Source organism: Chanodichthys erythropterus, chromosome 18 (assembly GCF_024489055.1).
Source record: "Chanodichthys erythropterus isolate Z2021 chromosome 18, ASM2448905v1, whole genome shotgun sequence".
In the NCBI taxonomy this organism is placed as follows: Eukaryota; Metazoa; Chordata; class Actinopteri; order Cypriniformes; family Xenocyprididae; genus Chanodichthys; species Chanodichthys erythropterus.
The window spans coordinates 22,505,148-22,526,041 of record NC_090238.1 but is presented as its reverse complement, the minus strand read 5'-3'; the positions used below and the strand labels follow the sequence as shown (position 1 = coordinate 22,526,041).

Sequence of the window (20,894 nt, the reverse complement as noted above, 5' to 3'; positions counted from 1 at the left end):
TGAGAGAAATAAAGTGCAGAGGGGTTGTGCATGCTGTGTGAACATGATTGTTATGGAAGTTCTATATTATATATGAACATGCATTTACTCATCTCACTCACGAAAACATTCAGTATTCCTCAAAAGGTAAAAAAAACCCCAGTAAAATGCAATCGCAGAATTTTATGCAAACTTATTAAATAATTAATGTAACTATTTTACATTACACAAATATACTTTATATATTAAATCTCACTTTATTAACCTATGTCTTTGCTGCTGACCTTTAATGATCTAATTCAGCCATTCTAACAAGCAAAATTTACTTTATATTAGATTTAGAAAAGAGAATGTTGAACTTCCTTCTCCTGTATCTTATTCTTCTTCAATCCAGAATGTCAGCACAGCTGAAAGGTTTGTTTGAGCTGCGCCTTTCCTTCAGCCTGAGGCTTATTCATTTCACTTTTGGTGTAAAAGGGCCTTAACATTTGCCAAAAAAAACTTCATACTGCTGTAAGACATGAAAAACCTCAAGCACTGTTGAGTTCATTTGCATTTTTGTTGTACCATTTTTATTCATTGCTTATCATTTGTTTTCCTTTTTATTAGATTTTCAATTTATGTACATTTTATATTAAAGCCTGTTTACTTGTTTAATTTCCTTACTACTTGAAGCAATGTTTAAATAACTGAAGAATCCTTCCCACTGTTTTAATTTTATTTTCTCATATTTATATGAATTTTGAACTTGAACATATGTTAGGGCTGGGAAAAGAATGACATTTCTGTGATTAATATTTGCTGTTTTAATGCATTAAAATAATTAACACAGCATCCATTTTCATGTGACGCAAGAGCGGCAGACGAAGGATGGTCCGCATGTACCCAATTTAAACAAATACTTAATATTGATTAAAAAAAGTATTTTAAATATTTGATATTTTGTATATTTGTATTGTCAATATATTTATGATTACAAATTTTAAAATGTCAGGTGTGATTAATTCCAGAATGTTCTATCTAACAGACCAACAGCTTTAACTTTGATTTGATTCTTTTTTTAGAAAAAGAAAAGTGCCATCTCACCAGGACACGGATGTCGAATCTCTGCTCCTGAGGCAAATAACGTGGGACCTTAAGAACGCAGTCTAGAGCCGTCAGTATAAGGCCATCCTGCTCGCCTGTTTTAGTGCTGCCCCACTCTGAAGCGGGTCATAGAGAGAGAAAAAGATTGTGAGGGTTAACTTACATTCTTTTTATTACATTTATTCAATTTCAGTTATTTTATATTGCTTCATTCTGCATTTATAAATGCAGTATGTGTTACGAGTCTAACGGTGTCTCACCATTATCATGTGTGAGGTTGAGCAGAACTCCGATAACGGCTCTCATACAATCCTCCACAGCCTTGCCCACGTTGCTATGACTACTCTGCGGGAGGGCGGAGCTTGATGAAGAGACCTCTCGGCTGTAACGCTGTATCATCTGCTCACAATGATGCAGTGCCCTACACACACACAAAGCAAAACCTCAGAATGCCTTTGCAAACAAAGCAAAACTGTGACTACACTTTCCATACTATCACACGCACTTTGCTGAGGACACTATGAGCTGGGACTCCTTGTAGGCGATCAGATACGCCTGGTTCTCAGGGTTGTGGACTGTAACCTGGATGTGAAAAAGAAATGAGTTTTAAATAAATTACACACAGAAATAACACACATTTTCCTCAAGGGCTGTCAAAGGTAATTTGCAGTAAACATTTTTAAAGCTGTTAATTATCTTATTTCTGCATTTATTAACTTTTATATCATTTAATCCTGTTTGGTGTGATTTCTAAAATCTGATCAGATGCACAGTTGTATCTCATTAACACATTAGAAGAGGGCCTGCGACATCATTACACATAAAATTATGTCAATAAAGTCCATGCTATAATTTAAATTACTGCAGGTCTTATTTTAAAGGAAATCAATTCAAATTATTATTAATCTGGTGTCCACTCACACTCTCCAGAACTCGCAAGCAGCGCTCTGCTCCCCAGAGTGATGCCACCAGACTCTCTTTATCTTCTTCTTTACTCAAGTTCTCCACACACTCTTTCACTGAAGGCAATAAAAACATATTTCTAGGCATTTCCTTCAACAAATGTACAAATCAAATACAGATATACTCAAGTAGGGTACCTTTATCTACGATGTGGTCCAGTCCCCCAAGTAAGCGCAGCTCCTCCTTAAACCAGTCTCCGGCTCGCTTCGATGTCAGAGATAGTAGCGTTTCCATCGCTAAGTGACCTGTCTGGGATGCAGAAAGAAAATTTGGAAAATTGCATTCAAGCAGATGTGCATACAAAGTAAGAAAAAAAGATTCTGGGTATTTCTCTTTAAAATAAAAGTCTTTTCAAAAAGTTTCAATTTTTAAACCGAAGCACTTATGACATAAATAGGAACTTCTTTCTGAAAGGCCTAGAATAAACCCAGATTTTTTTTTAAAATTACACACATAAAATAAAATCATTTATAATTTTACAGAAGATTTACATTTCAAATAAAAGGTTTACTTTCTGTTATTATACATTTTAATATTACACAACAGTATTACTGATTTTATTGTATTTTTCATCAAATAAATGCAGCCTTGGTGAGCACAAGAGACTTCTTTTAAAAACATAAAAAAAAAGATGAAATGGTATCGTTGTGTCTGTAAAATAGGCAATGTTTAAAAGGAAAAACTTGTCTGAAATTAAAAAAAAAAAGCTCAAGTTCCAAAGAATGCATTTGATTTCCTATGCTTTCTTTGCTGTTCAGACTACAAACAACTAAACACAAAAACAAAGCCAAGGTGACTAAGTACATTTCTTCTAAAACATTCATGTGTTTTCTGGTTTAGTTCTGACACTTAAGGTGCGAGAAACAGGAGACACTCACTGTGATGTTCTCCAGGTCCAGATGCTTGTTGTGGACCGTTTCACAGAGTTTGCGGATCTTCTCTTTAACTCTGCTCATCTCTTTAGCTGTTAACTGGTCCGCTACAGAGTCGTCCTGCTCTAGTTCCAGCAGCCTGATCATCAGCTCCAGACAGGAACGGTCCAGATCCATATTCAGCCGGTCTCGGCTCAGTATGTACATAAGAGACGCTGTGCAGAGAGCAAGATTCTACCAGATCCAGAGGAACGGGGAGAGAGAGAAGGAAGAACATCTTACAGAAACTTTTTGGAGTACACCAGTATACAGATGGCTTCAAAGCAGAAATGAACTAAAAGCCAGAAAACCTCAAAAATCAACTCGCTTTGCATTATAAAAAACATCCCTTAACTGTAAGACAAGGCCTCTCATGACTTATTGCTTTATTCTAAACATCTGTCTAGACTCATTAAGTGGATTTAGTTTATTTTTTTACTGACATCCTTCAATACACAAATAAATTCAAGTCAAGCCGAAAGAGTCAAAGCAAACATTCATGCACCATCTGTGTAAACTGAACTAACGAGATTTACAGAGTAACGGCTCAGCGTCTGTTTGCATTTCTCCCTTGTCTGCCCACAGTGATGATTACATCTCCAATTAATGTATACTAATGAAGTAAACAAACTGTTGTTCCACACAACATTGTAGCTGTGTTCATAATGATAGAGCTGTGATTGTTTAGAATGATGTTTGGTTATACAGATTAGCTAGTTTTTCGGTAAATTAACAACAGTTTGGGTAATTGGATTGGTTTGATGTTTAGGTGATTGGTTTTTTTGGTTAGTTAATAGATGTGAAACTCACCGGGTGCTGTTGAGCATCACTGAGCATCTTAAAGACCTGGGCCACCTTCCCTCTGGCTCTCAGGTGCATGCGGAAACTTGGCATGGCACAGCGCGTGGCCAGAGTGATTATGCTGCAATCAAAAATGGAGGGAAAAATTAAGATTAGTGGTTGTGTTTTTGTGTGTGAAAATGATTTTTAAATATATGGTGGTGCCAGCATTCATCAGTGTTGTTACTGTTAACAATATATTCAAAATCATTTTCATTAAAGGTGCAGTATGTAAGAATTTTGCAGTAAAATATCCAAAAACCAATAGGCCAGTGTTATATATTTTGTTCACTTGAGTACTTACAATATCCTAAATGGTTGCAACTATTTGTAAATCGTTAGAAAATTGCAATTTTAACGAAGGCTCCGGGACGTGTGAGGAGTCGCCTGTCAATTGCGTCTTACCAGCGTTATCCTCGGTTTCCGGTTTTATTTTGTAGAAACCATGGAAACACTAAAGACGCTTTAATATTTACATGTTTTAATAGACAAGGGAACAACTGTTTTGATATATTTATAGACAGAAAAATGAATTATTTTTATATAGCTCAACACGTGCTTTCCATGGTATTAGTCTTATCGTTTAAATCAATTTTTTTGCGAGTACCATGCTTTACCTTGCCTCAGAGAAAAACACTATTTTGTGAAGTACCTAACATAGCATAATCAGATGCAGCTTTATTTTTAATAACAGTAATGCAGAATTTTCTCCATCATACAATACGTTTTAAAATTAATTGCATGCCATTTATCACCACAAGCCATCCAGCATTTATTAATATGATATTCTAAAATCGTCCTAGCTTACTGCAGTGTGCAACAAATGTCTCGCAGCAGCCGCCGAGTGAATGAACAGAGTAACGTTATAATATTTTCAACATAATCAAATTGATCTAATATGATAAACAGAGCTGTGTTACCTCATACTCATGACCGGAAAAGTGGAAGATGCGGCGGTGACTGTGGCATAGTAAAAGTTTTGTTGCTCGTGAGGCGTGTTGTGCAATCGCTCCAGCGACCTCGTTCAGCTCCCACAACACACGGTCCTGCTCTGCTTCATACTATAGTAACGTTAATAATCGCATCCATGAACATGATTTCTACCCGAGTCCTATCCTGATTATTTTCCAACGGCTGTGAGGTGGAGACCACATGTCCCAAGATTCCGCACTCAAACTTGGCGTCATCAAGCTACGCCTTTGTTTTGAAAAGGCCTCTAGCGACCTCTAGCGGACAGAAAATTTTACATATTGCACCTTTAACTAAAACAAAGCTGAAATAAAATAAAATATAAGTATTAGATGAAATTCAATAAAAATTTAAGCAAGCTGAAGTCATAAAATTATTGAAAATTAAATAGAAAAAAAAAGACAAAAATGGCTAAAACTAAAATAAAATGAATATAAAAACAAAATTTAATTAAGATCAAAAATTACTAAAATAGTATATAAATTATAGGGGTGTAATGATACATCGTTATATCGAGATATCGCAATATAAAAATTTGGCGATATGTATCTGAGATGCAAACAATATGATTCACGATATAGAGTTAGTTTTATCCAAGACACAGCTTAATTTATTAAAAAATTATAATTCATTCAATGCAAATTCTGTCATGTCTCTTTATGAACTTTTTGCAGCATCAATGTGGAGGGACAAAAATCTCTCAGATTACATTAAAATATCTTCATTTGTGTTTCGAAGATTAGCAAAAGTCTTATGGGTATGGAACGATATGAGAGTGAGTAAATGATGACAGAATTTTCCGTTTTGGGTGAACCAACCCTTTAAAAAGGTACAATATGTAATCATTTTGTCCACTAGAGGTCGCTAGAAGCCTATTCAAAACGTGTAGCTTAATGACGCCACGTTTTAGAGCAGAATCTTGGGACATGTGGTCTCCATCTCAAAGGACAGTGCAAAAGAATGGGGATTGGAGTTGGGAAGAACTCATGTTCATGGATGAGATTATTAACCCTTAAATGCATACCTTGGGTCTTTAGTGACCCGGGACGTCATTCACTACCCTCCTCCTCGTTCATTTTTTAAAGTTAGACATCAACCTTCTTGGTACTCCTCGATCAATTCATTATAAAGAATATAACAAGAAAAAAAATCAATAATTGAATCTTAGATGACGGAATAAGTGCAATTCACCTTTATTCCACAAGGTGGCAATGTCTGATACACAATGCTGAAGTGACGACTCATTTAGACAGAAAACAAAATAATAAGAGAAACATGAAATGGCTCAGTGATTTACTGCAGAGCAAGTACTGAACGCAATCAAATTTGACTAATTGTTACTGGATGGATCTGGTGAAGCTGTTAGTGATCAAAATATTTATTTTGAAGATGTTTAAAATTATATAATTCTGAGGATATGTTTGAGATCGCGAATGGTCTCATATTCGTGACCTGAACCATAAAACTAGCCCATTATTTGCTGAATTTACTGGGAAATGAGCTCTGACGAGGACAGTGATGATGGCATAAAACATCTGCTCAAACGGAACCCTTTCAAGCTCCAAAATGTAACAAAAAATTATTTATTTTATTCTTCTGTAATTGTTACTCTAATATCAGAGGAGTTTTATATTATCACGACAGGTAGAGATCCTTCCGTGTTAGATATTGATCTAGGTCGATAAAGACCCGAATATGTAAGAATGATTGGCGAAACAGTCATGCATTTAAGGGTTAACATTACTGTAGTATGAAGCAGAGCAGGACCGAGTGTTGTGGGACCTCACAAGCAGCGAAACTTTTATTATGACACAGTCGCTGGCGCTGCTTCCACTTTTCTGGTCATGGGTATGAGGTAACGCAGCTCTGTTTATTATTAGATACATTTGAGTGTGTTGAAAACGTTATAACGTTACTCTGTGCGTTCGCTCGGCGGCTGCTGTGAGACACTTGTTGAATATCATATTAAATACTGGATGGCTTGTGTTGATAAATGGCATGCAATTAATTTTAAAACGTATTGTATGATGGAGAAAATTATGTATTACTGTTAATAAAAATAAAGCTGCATCTGATTATTCTGTGTTAGCTATTTGACAAAATAGTGTTTTTCTCTGAGGCATGGTACTCGCAAAAAAAAAAAAAAAATAGATTTAAACAATAAGACTAAACGTGTTGAGCTATATAACAACAATTTGTTTTCTGTCTATAAATATATAAAAACAGTTGTTCCCTTGTCTATTAAAACATGTAATATATTAAAGCGTCTTTGGGGTTTCCATGGTTTCTACAAAATAAAACCGGAAACCGAGGGTAACGCGGGTATGACGCAATTGACAGGCGACTCCTCGCACGTCCCGGCCTTGGTTAAAATTATAATTTTCTCACGATTTACAAATAGTTGGAAACACTTGGGATATTGAAAGTACTCAAGTGAAAAAAATATGTAACACTGGCCTAGTGGTTTATGGATATTTTACAGCAAAAATATTACATATTGCACCTTTAACAGCAAATCACAGCTGTGGCATATATAAATGAGGTTGCGAAATGCAAATGACCCAAAATACTCCTTCCAACGTTTGTCTCACCTAAGGCAGCGTGTGTTGAGGGGTTGTGTGCTCTTCAGGCCCGTCTCCAGATACTCAAAGTCATCTGTGAACTCCTGATTCTCTCCAAACTCCACCACATCATTAAAGTGCTTCACATGTTGGACCACAGTGTACAACTACACACACAGGACAAGAAAGGATCAGTTACATTAAAATATAAGTATGTCCTTGGTTCAAGTCAGTGTTGTTATTGTTAACTAAAAATGATTTTGTTAATTGAAATAAAGCTGAAACAAAATACAAATTAGATGGAAAAACTTAAATGAAAATTAGATATGCTTCTTTTGAAAACCAAAAATATAAAAATAAAAGCTAATTCAAAATATTAATAAATTCTATAATTGTATTTTTGAGCTGCAAGACTAATCATTAAAAGACTGTAATCGACCAAAACGTGAATTAAAGCCTAAATTCAAATTGTTCATCATATAAAGTTATTGTCACATAAGTTTTTAGAACAACATGAGGGTGAGCAATTAAGGACAGAATTTTCATTTTGGGGTGAACTATCCCTTTAAATAATTCATTCAAGAGATTTGTTCAAAAACGCTGATTACATGATGATAACTGGATATAAAGACACAAGTGTAGTCTTTAAGAGTGAGTCATTGAATCATTCATTCAAACAGATTTTTTTTTTTTTAAATAATGAATTCAAATTAATTAAATACTTTAAATCAATTGTTTTGTTTAGTCGTCTATTCAGACCCGTGAGAGAATCATGGACTATTTTAAACAAAAAATTAGTGATTTTTAATTTATCCAGAATTGTGCAGCTCTATAGTATACTGGTTTAAGTGGACACATATCAGAAGGAATAATTTATATTATTTCATTCTAGTGCTAACCTCTTTGTGCTCCTTCCTGCATTTTAGTGCAGTGACAATGTCTTGGTATGGCTCAGTGGGAATAGTGACAGATTTAATGACTTTAGGAGGAGGGGGCGGAGCTTTAAATACTCCATCATCTTTATGGGAATTTGTGTCTTTGCTGCTGCTGCTGCTGCTGCTGCTGCTGCTGCTGGACACACTGGCCTTCTGTAGAAATGAATAAATAAAAACAACAACATTTTGGTACACATAGGCAGAGGAAATTTCAGGGTACAAAGTTCAGAGGTCATGAATGGAGTACTTTACTTACAGGTACAGCCACAGTATGAGAGGATGCAGGAGCAGGCACTTCCTCTGGCTCAGGTTGATTCCAGTGACGAGCATTATATACGGCTTTAGCAGGAGACTGCATTAAACATAAAAACACAAATAAAAAACAAATGTGTCAAATTAAAACAAAAGCTTTTTGATAAAGTAGGTTCTTATATAAAGTTAATAAAGTTAATCGGTTTCTGTTAAAGCCTTTTTAGCCATACTTTTTTTGGCCCGCTGAAGATCTTGCGTCCGATCTCCTTTGACTTGTCGGTTTGCTTTCCATGCCGTTCCTTCAGTGAGCCTGAAGATCCCGTCTCATCCAGCGACTCCTGAGAATCTGACAATAGGTAGAGAAAAACCCCCAGCATGAATCAAGAGATTGCTCTACAAATAATCGTTATCCATAATTGCCCTTTAAATTTCCCATCTCACTCTAGTGTGATGATGATTTTGTGCTTTTATGAGGAAGCGTGTTGGTGAGTACCTGTACTTAGGCTGCTTTGACTCTGTTGACTCTCCTGTGAGTCGTTGATCTGGGGACTGCCCGCGCTGGTTGCCAAAGCTTCCATCGCTGCTTTCTTATTCTTCTTCCTCTCTTTAGCTGCTGAGTCATCCTCGTCCTCACTGTCACTCTCACTCAGTTCGTCAAAACCAAAGTATTTGATCTTGTAGCTGGTGCTGCCAGATGCAATGGCGTCTCCATCTGTGCCCTGAGCCTCAAAGCCAAAAAACTCCAGTTTTGTCTCCTTTTTACTTTTACTCTGAGTGGGTCTGAACCTAAAAAAATTAAGACAGGATGAAAAAGAGAAATACAGCTGAATGAATAAACAAGTTTGTGTGTTCTACAGTTTCCTGCACCATAAATCATATGAATCAATTTCTAATTGAGCTCACAGTTATGGGCAGAATTGTGATATAAAGCCATGCATCATAAAATAACAGACAACTTTTTTAAGGGTGTCAATGGAGTTAAATGAAAAGAAATATTAGTAAAATTACAATTTGAATATTGTAACATTTAGTAATATTACAATCCTATAAATTATGTTTGAAAGTCAAAAGATTCTAACATGATTATATTTTGGGATTTTCAAATTTTTCTTTTTTTCATTTAAAGACAAAGATACATATTTGCAAGTATAGAACTATAAATTTTGAATAAATTATGATTATATTATGAATTAGTATTATGTAGAAAGTAATTATCATATAAAACAATACTGTTTAAATATAGCCTACACTATTGCACTACAAAATTACATTAAATAAACCAATATGGTTTAAAGCTGAAGTCCGTAACTTTTGGCGCTCTAGTGGTTAAACAAAACTGCGTGTGTCTTGTGGAAGAACATTGTAGCAGGAGCTACTTCTCGCTGTTTATGTATAATACGATGGAGTCAACCAGCGGTGGTGACCCGAACGGTCTAAAATAGTCCAAATATAAACACTTTTTAAAAAGGTGTACTGTAGCAATTCAGGACAAAAAAAGAAAAAAGAAAAAAAAGAATGGATGAATGATGTACTCATCATTATATCAATTTTTACAATTTTGAAAAAGAAAAGTTATGGACTGCAGCTTTAAATAAATAATTATAAAATTATATTATAAAAAAAAAATATAACATTGTATAAAATAGCATTGTTTAAGGGTCAATGACGTGATGGATCATTTTTTTACCCAAAGGACTTAATAATAAAAAGAACAAAGATATGACATCCGAAGTATGTAAGGTAGTACAACTAGATCTCTTTTATCAAATCCAAAAGGTTTTAATTATATTTTGCTACATATAAAAAGGTATTTTAAAGATTTTGAAGTGTCAAAAGTGTTGTTTAAAAAGAAGTGTTTAACTGTCACAAATGAAGTGGCCAATACAGCCACTTCATTTGTGAATAAAATATCTTAAAAATGTAATAAATATATATATTTTTTTTATTCTGGCATGATTTTATAACATCAAATATCAACATTATGTGTAGAAGTCGTTGCTTTGTTATGAGAATGTTTTTGAATTTCATTGATGTCATTCGGAGTAACCAATATAAAGGGACCATTTTGGATCAAGTCATGTGGTCAGTAACATGTGACAGGATGTGACATCATTCAGACACCTACAAAGGACCACATGGTCGTGAAGCAAATTAACTAACTCGATTCAACTCTAGATTCAAAAATTTAATTTACCTTGGCATAGTTGAATAACAAGAGTTCAGTACATGGAAATGACATACAGTGAGTCTCAAACTCCATTGTTTCCTCCTTCTTATATAAATCTCATTTGTTTAAATGACCTCCGAAGAACAGGCGAATCTCAACATAACACCGACTGTTACGTAACAGTCGGGGTGTACGCCCCCAATATTTGCATAAGCCAGCCCATGTTCCCAACATTATGAAAGGTATTAGACAAGGGCATTAATGTCTGGATCTGCACAGGTGAATCATCAGACTAGGTAGCTTACCTAGCAAGGACAATAGCAAAAAAATGGCAAATGGAGCAATAATAACTGACATGATCCATGATAACATGATATTTTTAGTGATATTTGTAAATTGTCTTTCTAAATGTTTTGTTAGCATGTTGCTAATGTACTGTTAAATGTGGTTAAAGTTACCATCGTTTCTTACTGTATTCACAGAGACAAGACTGTCGTTATTTTCATTTTTAAACACTTGCAGTCTGTATAATGCATAAACAACTTCATTCTTTATAAATCTCTCCAACAGTGTAGCATTAGCCGTTAGCCACGGAGTACAGCCTCAAACTCATTCAGAATCAAATGTAAACATCAAAATAAACACTGTACTTATGCGATTAGACATGCTGCATGACGAACACTTTGTAAAGATCCATTTTGAGGGTTATATTAGCTGTTTGAACTTTTTTTATGTTGTTTAAGGCAAGCGCGAGCTTTTGGGGCATGGAGCATGGGATTTAAAGGGCCACACACCCTGAATCGGCTCATTTCTACTGATGCCCCAAAATAGGCAGTTAAAAAAATGAATTAAAAAAAAATACATATATGGGGTATTTTGAGCTGAAACTTCACAGACACATTCAGGGGACACCTTAGACTTATATTACATCTTTTTAAAAAAAGTTCTAGTGAACCTTTAAATAAATAACCACTAATACTACCTGCTTCCAATACCAGCCTAATCAAACAAATTAAAATACAAAAAAAAGAAAGTAAAGAAAATGCTCATTAAAAGGCTTGACTGGGTGAGAGGTAGGGCTGGGCGATATATCGCATGCAATTGTCACGCGCATTGTCAGTAAAGCCGGTTCCCTGATTACCGCTAAATCGCCATCACCTGCTTTCAAATGGAGCGGCATTTAATAGACAGAGCCGTAGTTCACCAACAAACCACGCAATATCGCGTTCATTATTGCAGGCGATTAATTTGCTCGTGACAATCTCATGCGATATATCGTGCAGCCATAGTGAGAGTATGTTTGTACTATACCTGCTAGGCTTGGCAGGTTGTGTGTCTGTTTTCCTCCTGAAAGTTCCCGCCTCTCCCATGTCAGCTTGCACTGGGGCGACAAAATCATCCACACTCCTTTCAATGGAGTCCTGTATGGTCACATTACACACGGACACACAGGACGGGTGAAGAACCGTGTAGTCCCTCACCCGGCCCCGACCTGCAGGCTTGACCTCAGAACTCCCAGCAACCCCTGCACTGGTGCTCTTCACTGGTGCAGAGGCTGGTGTTGAACTCAAAGCAGGAACTGGCGCGTCACCGGCTCCAGAACTATCTGTCCCTTTATTCCGTGGTCGTCGGTAGACTCTGTCGCTGGATGGTTTAAGAAGTGGAAGCTGCTCAAAGTCAACAGGTTCCACTGGAGGTTCAGGTTCAGCGGTGCACTGCTCTGAGCCCTTGAGCCCATCAGAAGAGTTCCCAGCTTGGGTAGAACTCCCCTCGCCAGCCCCAGGAGGAGAGTCCTCCTCGAAAGAGTCCCAGTCATCGGAAACGTTTCTATTGTGGATTTTCAAGCTGGAGATCTGGGAGACTGGTTTGCTTACTGTGACATTGGATCTGCTCCAGGCTCCTACAGTGCCAGCAACATGTGGTGAGGCTGGATATGTTTGAGCTGAAACGGAGTTGAAAAGAGGTGGGTTATTGTGAAAAATTAAAAAAAATGGTGAAACAACAAAACACAACAACTAATATTATATATATAATAGTAATTTAAAATCAAACTATAGCGATATAAAAAATATGCAATGTTATATTAAAAAAAATGTTTAAATATAAACTACAGCAATATATAAAATATCTAATTTTAAATAAAACAGTATTGTTTACATATAAACAACAGCAATATAAAAAAATATTTATCTTATAAAATAGTACTGTTTAAATACATACACTATAAAAATATATAATATAGGGCTGCACGATATATCGCATGAGATTGTCACGCGCATTTCGTCAGTAAAGCCGGTTCCCTGATTACCGCTAAATCGCCATCACCTGCTTTCAAATGGAGCGGCATTTAATAGACAGAACCGTAGATCACTGATAAGCCACTGTATCGCCTTCGATAATGAATGACAAAATGCGTGTGACAAAAGCATGTGATATATCGTGCAGCCCTAATATAATATTTGGCCCAGTTTCACAGACAGGGCTTAGATTAAGCAAGGATTAGGCCTTAGTTCAATTAAGGCATTCAAGTAACTTTTTTAAACATGCTTTAGAGGGAAAAAAAAAAACAAAACAAAAAACATTGAAAGAGACAAATCAGACTTCACTATTACTCTCATGAACACATAGGGGGGCGGGGGGGGGGGGGTTTCAGTGAAAAATTACTTAAATTTTGGTCCATTCCTTGCACAAAACCATTGTAAAACACATTTGTCATATGGCCAATATTATGATTGATTTATACATTTATTTATATGGAAAAAAGGCAACCAGCACAGTCTTCAAAATATCTTTTGTGTTTCACCGAAGAAATAAAGTCATGGTGAGTACATTAATTCAAACCCCATAATAAATTATATTTACATCTGACTGTAGAAACATTATTATTACTATTAGAAGTTTTATTGTCCTTAGAGGGTCATCACTACCTGAGTCCTTGTTTCACTATCCTCTAATGGCCATAATTAGCCTTGCTAACGAGCCATGGGAAAGTGTGGAACTGCATAGGGCTGAAAATATCCTGCTGAGCCCCAGAGTCCATGCCAGTGTGCTTACACGAGCACCTCGACTACAGACCGAAGACTTCAGCAGAGCTACTGCTATTCTCAGCACTGAATAAAACCAGTAAAACCTGCTGCAGAGAGACAGTGACTTCATCAACACAATGGTGTGAGGTCATGGTAATGACTCAGACATAATATGGGTCTGGCTCAAGTGATACAGAAGGTCATTTTCAGTAAACAGTAATAAGACCAACAAAGCACCCTAAATTACGCTAAAGCCAAGTGCTTTAGAGTGCAGTAGAAGCACAATAATAGTGTCATGACAATTTCTTGTGTGATAATGACTGTCTGTGAGCTAAAAGAAACTGAAGCCATAATGCATTTACCCATTACATTATTACAGACACAATCAATGGCACCTATTTACTAGGGCTGGAATGACACATTGACTTAATCGATTATGTCGATTACGTAAATTAGTCGATTTCAGTGGAATGCGTCAATTCGTTGCACTGTTTACGTTCTTCAATGATGGCAGCTCTCTGGCATGCTGAAAGTCAGATGTTATTACAAAATTATCAAGCCAGATCTAAAGTGTGGGCATTTTTTAAACAGAGATAGAATAAAATGGTGCTTTGCAAGCTCTAAAAAACTGAAATAGCATGCCTATTTCAGTTAACACAGCAGCACAACTTCTATGAAGGAGCAACTGAAAAGAAAACATTCCGGGCTTTCCTGCCTCTGTACGATAAGACGGCAGCCTAAGTATTTGGACTATTACAGTGAATTTTACACAGCTCTAGAACACAGTTGTCAGTCCCATATTTTGTGGTTAATACGGCTGTGTTCATACAGCATTCTGTTTTATACAAGCCGCCGTGGATGTGAGGCTCTGAGACACGTGGATCAAACTTACTCTCTGCAAACGGTTAAAAAGCATTTAACGCTGTTGTTGGTTATTTAAAATATCTAATGAATGAACTTGTGCCTCGATTGTATTCATTTATTTAACTGCGCACTGTAAACTGTGGTAAAACTTCATGGTTTTATGGACACCGCCATGTTTGATACTTTCGCTATGGTTTCCACTGTTTACCACTATGGTTAGTTAGAGCTGTTCAGTGGCTCTGGTTAGAATGCGGTTGTGACTTCAGCTGTTTGATCATACAGCTGAATGAACATATTCTAGCAGCTACTTTAATTTCCTGAATTAACAACACATTTCAGGATTCACACTTGTAAGAAATAGCTGCTGTAAATCCAAAAAAAGTGACTGTGAATGCAGTAACAGTAAATGCCTTTCCTAATTAAACCTGCACTGCATAAACCTTATTTTTGTGATGAATAATTTCATTAGGCAAAAGTTCATACATAGATTAGTTATAGCAAAGTCCGTTTAAGACGAGTCATTTCACTCGTCGGCCATCTTTGAAACGCCTCTCGGGCATCCTGGGCATCATGCAGCTCCAAAGCTGTTTGCCAAGCTTTTGATTAAATTTCATATTTGAAATCACCAATGAAATCTGACAACTGTCTCATTGTTTTTTTTCCAAACGCTCGAATCATGACAAAAAACCCTGTATTTTTATGCTGGATCAAGCTAATGCGCAGACCTAAATGCATCTTGTGCCTCATTTCGGAGGCGCGCATCTGACTGTTTCTATAGAAACCAGAGCTTCTAACGGCCGCTGTAGTGACGCGATGACAGTTGGCGATTGGCTCTTATTTAGAAGGCGGGAATTATTCCGCCATATTGGGCGTTACACTCTCCCATTCAAAACAATACAAGTGATATGTCTTATGTTATTCTGTAGTCTTTGGTTATAGTTATTATTTATTGGTCAATTATTGGTTATTATTTATTGGTAAAGTAACCAAAGGATTAACCAACTATTCAGAAAATTATATATTAATAAGATATTTCATATCATCTTATTTTTGTCCAGCAATCGTGTCTCTTCAGATGACTTGGATTAAACTTGATTCTTTTGAATGTATAATCTCTGAATGAACTTAATTTTGGTTGCGTGGACTTTCAATTGATGGGCAAAAACCTTAAAGGTGGGGTATCCATTTTTTCAACTACGCTGTTGGACATTGTTGATATTTGAAATCAACCCAAACAAACCCACCCCTCTCTTCATTGCTCCACCTCTAATACGCGCACTCCAATCCCAACCATCCGGCTCTCCTGAACCCTGGCCTGATCGCTGCTGACATGCGAAACGAATGCACTACCAATGACGCTAAACAAAGCATTCTCTAGCAGTCGCCAGTGCGCAGTGCTCTCACTATCTAGCCACTGTTACACACAGTGCGAGTGGATGTCTGTTTATCACAGCTGACGCACAACAAAATGCATCACGAAAAATAAAGCGCAGTTGATGAACGAATGACAAGGAAGCACAAAACATGAACGTACAGTACACAAGAGTAAATACAAACAAGAGTTTGTTGTTAGTCGCCAAGCACAGCAACCCCAGACAATCAATGACACTCAAACCCAGATTTACTTACATGAAAAGCGGGTTCAAAGCAGCTTCTGTTTTCAGGCCTTCCCTCTTAGCTCTCTCCAGCTCTGGAAAGCTTTTCTAAAATTAACCCAGGTCCTAAAGCACTTGCCCAGTCATAAACCTTCATTCCAGTTATATTCTTTTGAGCTCTTTTGTATTGCATCTCATCATTTCTCTTTCTGCATTTTTTTTCTTCTTCAAATCTCCCTCTTGCTCGTTTTCCATGACGTCATACGCCCCCTAATGCTGATTGGTTAGTCATTTGTTGTTGGTATCGGCCCGACTAACTTCCAAACAGTTTAGTTGAAAAAACGGATACCCCACCTTTAATTTGTTTTGAAAATGAACAAAAGTGTTAAAGACAAAGTCATCTTTTGACTAGTTCTAAAAACTGCAGAATGAATTGTTCACAATCCAGTTCTCACTATGTTCAACAGAAGAAAAAGTCATACAGGTTTGGATCAATATGAGGGTGAATAAAAGAGAGAATTTTCATTTTTGAGTGAACTATCCCTTTAAGAGCCATCTCCAGTAATGCACTCATAAGTAGTTCTGCATGAATTACAGACACAAACTTTAAGTGTTAATTTCTTACCTGGGTTATTCATACCAACCACCGCGCTGCTGATATTCGAGCTGCTCCCCAAAGAGGAAGTACCCATTCCGGTCACCGCTGTGCCCCCACTGGGGTTTTCTGTCTGAGTCTTTAACAGCTCATTCCCAGATTCCGCTGCATCTGAGCCTATCTCAGATTGAGGAGTACCTCTGGAAGTGACTGTTTTGGACTCATCGTCGCTGTCAAAGCCAAATGGGTCCTCTGAGCTGTCATCATCGTCAAAGCGGGGTCGTTTAGTCAGCTCGGGAACCTCTGGCTTGAATGAGGGTCGTTTGACCCCCAACTGTGCCTTATAGGTAGTCTCTCCCCATTTGGTGCTAAGTGTAGCCTTCCTGTTAGAAAACACCTCATCAAACTTCGAGCTGGCCTCTCCTCCCTTCCGGGTATATGTTTTACTAAATCTGGACGTCATGTTGACGTTTGTTACATATTATCTATAGGGAAACAGAAGACATGGAGAAAATAAATGTCACAGCAATATCTCAGCACGTAAGAACAAATAGAAGATCTGTGTATTACACCTTGTTTTAAATGCTACAATGGAACTAAAGTAGATAAATATGCAATAAAATGTTTATTTTAACACTATAAAGCCTACTGAATCAATTGATACATGGTTTTCTAAGACCAACATGATCAAACCTTTGCTGAAAAATCCAGTTGTACACAATCATTTACATGCATTCTGCCCTCTAACTGATACTAAAATTAGTATGAACTAAGTTAATATAATTTAAAAATTTCCACCACTGGGTTGTGGTATACGTGTATTTGTGCTGTGAAGTCTATAATGATTTTTAGTAACGTTTCAAGATAACAATTTACTTCACTGAAGGAATGTTTACTTGATTATAGTATACTTTCTTCTCTTTTTTTGAGGGGAAAAATCTGGTAAAAATTAAAAAATCAAATTTGATACAACAGGACTTTGAAGAAAGTTCATTTTTACATCTCTCAATCATCATTGCAATATACATTTGGCTCCCCACAATTATAAAACTAAGTATTTAAATGTCATATTACTAAGACATAGTATTGAGAAATGTAGAGTGACAGCTGATGTTTGCATTTTATGTAATATTTTAACATACCGTTATAAAAATAAAAAAAATCTCAGTGATTTACATTACAAGCCATCAGAATTTCATCTTACGTTCTGGCCAAATAAATAACATCTGCACCAAATTACACATTTTCACTCAATTTGGACCTCTGAATAAAATTGAGGTGTTTTTCTCCTTTTCAAATGTGAGCTCCATTTTTCCATTTTTCATTATATCATACCATATGGGCCATAAAAGCCTGATGTATCATATATAAAATATAAAACACATGCACTTTTTTTATATTTTGTCTAAACATTCAATAAACTCTTCCCATTTATTTCTGACTAAGATTCCATATATTAGGCTTTACATGGCTAGCATATTAAAAAGACTAAAGATGGTTTAAAAAGGTAAAAGAAAAGAAAACCAACGGAGGGCATATTTCTAACACACAACTTCTTCATTTCAAGAACGTGTTATGATGAGGCACCTTCTTTAAATTAAACGAATAGTTCACCTAATATTAAGATCATGTACTCACCCTCATGTTATTTTGACTTTTTTTCAGAGGAACACAAAAGAAGATGTCAGGAGGAATGTCAGTCGCAGTCACCATTCACTTTCAATACCAATAACATTCTGCCTAACATCATCTTTTGTGTTCTGCGAAAGAAATGCAGGTTTGAAGCAACACTGGTGTGAGTAAATGATGACAATTATTTGATTTTTGGGTGAACTATCCCTTTAATGAGCAGAAACATTGTTCATTTAACAGATGGCTACATGTTTGCACACTCACCGATCCTCCGTCTTTCCTCTGGGCCTCTTGTGCTCCAAGCAGCCGCTAAAAAAAAGCCCAGCCGATCTGCTCAATGAGCAAAAGCGCAAAGCGCGCCTGCAGCGCGGTGGAACTGGAAAAAGTAGAAATTAGGCCAGATAGTGAAGAACTGCTGTTGTTTATTTGTGGAGAGCTGGATCGGTCGGACTGCGATGCGCCATTAAAGTCGCCCCTCCCTCTACGCCCCCAACAACGTCGGCGTAAAGCCTAGCGTCACACCAGAACGCCGCTCGACCAATTAGATGTGTGCGTACTGAGCGTCTGTGCAGCAAACGTAGTTCCGATTGGATGAAATGAAAAAGAAGGAGCGTTCTAATTGGATGACAACGGAGACTGATGGGCGGGGCTTCGTGGTGAGGTCGGACAGGTCTTGAACGTTAGAAATATTTTTTTAACATATATTACAGCAGCAGGCTTCATAACTATGTTATTAAAATTCAAAAAACGTACATATTTAATGATAATAATTAATAGTTAAACTAAAAAAATTCGGAAATTAAGAACCGTCGTATTCTTTGTATTCTATTCTTATTGTTTTCAACTTGTCTTATGATTTCTGCCTGTGATCACAAGAGCTTTTAGATCACTGTGGTGACTGCTCAGTTTTAGACATAAATCATCTTTTAGAGGGGCAGACTGAAATGAACAATTTCACTTCTCAAAAACTTTTTTAGAGGAATTGCAGTTAAAGGGATAGTTCACCCAAAAATGAAAATGTTTATCTGCTTACCCCCAGCGCATCCAAGATGTAGGTGACTTTGTTTCTTCAGTAGAACACAAATGATGATTTTTAACTCCAACCGTTCCATCTGTCTGTCGTATAATGCATGTCAATGGGAACACCATCTATAAGAGTCAAAAAAACATGCACAGACAAATTCAAATTAAACCCTGCGGGCTGCGGCTCATGACGACACATTGATGTCCGAAGACACGAAACAATCGGTTTGTATGTATATCATTTTATAACTCTAAAACACCACTATGTCCAACTGCCTTGAGCGTCCAGTGTGTGAGGTCTGAATGCACTCTGATGGCGAAAGTGATCTCTCGCACTCATTGACGTATACACGAGAGAGATCATTTCCGGCATCAGAGCACGTTTTCATACCTCACACACTGGATGCTCAAGGCAGTTGGACATAGTGGTGTATTAGAGGTATAAAATGATATAAATACTGTTCGCTTTCTCACACAAACCGATCATTTCGTGTCTTAGGACATCAATGTGTCGTCACGAGCCGCAGGGTTTAATTTGGATTTGTCTGTGCATGTTTTTTTTTGCTCTCATAGATGGTGTTGACATGCATTATATGACTGACGGACCGCAACGGTTGGAGTTAAAAATCATCATTTGTATTCTACTGAAGAAACAAAGTCACCTACATCTTGGATGCGCTGGGGGTAAGCAGATAAACATCAAATTTTCATTTTTTTGGGTGAACTATCCCTTTAAAACACATAAAGAAACCAATATGCTCAATGAAGATAAGGAGTCATTTGACAAAGAGTTTACTGAAGACAAAGTTCTCCACACTTCCATAGGCTGTAGAAAATGAGTGTGAGGATCCAGCCATGAACTAACTTAGAATACAGAAACACTAGTACTTATAGTCAAATGGGTTATCAGTTTGTCATCATGCCTGCAGTTTCTGATTAACAGTACAGAAAGAGAACATTCTAGCAATGTAAGAAACTTTACGTGTTACAGGTCAGTCATACATTCAGGAAGAACCAGAATAAAGTTCAAACTGACAATTCTCTTTCTACAAAATATAACTCTTGATTAAACTGGTTGTATGAGCAAATTAATTAATTAATTAATTACAAAACAAGTACATATTAATTCCCTGAAAGCCAGGCTAAATGAGTAAACACTGTTACCGCATTCCTGACATGGGTCAGACCCACAGATATTGCCTGTAAGTTATATAAATACCAGAATAGATACACTGGTTTTAAGAAAACTATGATTTTCAATTGATTATATAATACAAGAAGAGGGACTGTAATCTACCACCTTAAAGTAAATTTGGTTCACAAATGTTTCACATTCTGCCACCTGTATGCTGTTTTCTCTTTCACAAACATCGCGTGTCTATTTTGACACCTGACCTGATGTTTGTGACTTATGTTTCATTATTTGCTCTCATATTTTAGAGGAAGAACAACAAAAACAAACTAACTTGTAACCTATGTACCTATGTTAAGTCTGC

At 36.7% G+C, this 20,894-nt stretch overlaps 1 protein-coding gene across 1 annotated transcript in view; it reads right to left on the bottom strand.

Annotated features, from left to right (window-relative positions):
- wapla (WAPL cohesin release factor a) overlaps positions 1–18,848 on the bottom strand; it is a 28,313-nt gene extending 9,465 nt beyond the window's left edge. Inside the window, exons 1-15 of the mRNA XM_067367267.1 lie at positions 18,640–18,848; positions 16,774–17,228; positions 11,975–12,605; positions 8,990–9,282; positions 8,727–8,842; positions 8,501–8,596; positions 8,209–8,397; positions 7,340–7,476; positions 3,750–3,861; positions 2,907–3,134; positions 2,166–2,277; positions 1,987–2,084; positions 1,571–1,647; positions 1,326–1,486; positions 1,066–1,181 (exon numbers count right to left, since the gene is read on the bottom strand). Coding sequence (XP_067223368.1) covers positions 1,066–1,181; positions 1,326–1,486; positions 1,571–1,647; positions 1,987–2,084; positions 2,166–2,277; positions 2,907–3,134; positions 3,750–3,861; positions 7,340–7,476; positions 8,209–8,397; positions 8,501–8,596; positions 8,727–8,842; positions 8,990–9,282; positions 11,975–12,605; positions 16,774–17,206 — 2,799 coding nt within the window. The 5' untranslated portion in view covers positions 17,207–17,228; positions 18,640–18,848. The remainder of the gene's footprint in view (positions 1–1,065; positions 1,182–1,325; positions 1,487–1,570; positions 1,648–1,986; positions 2,085–2,165; positions 2,278–2,906; positions 3,135–3,749; positions 3,862–7,339; positions 7,477–8,208; positions 8,398–8,500; positions 8,597–8,726; positions 8,843–8,989; positions 9,283–11,974; positions 12,606–16,773; positions 17,229–18,639) is intronic.
- Between the last annotated feature and the right edge of the window lie 2,046 nt (positions 18,849–20,894).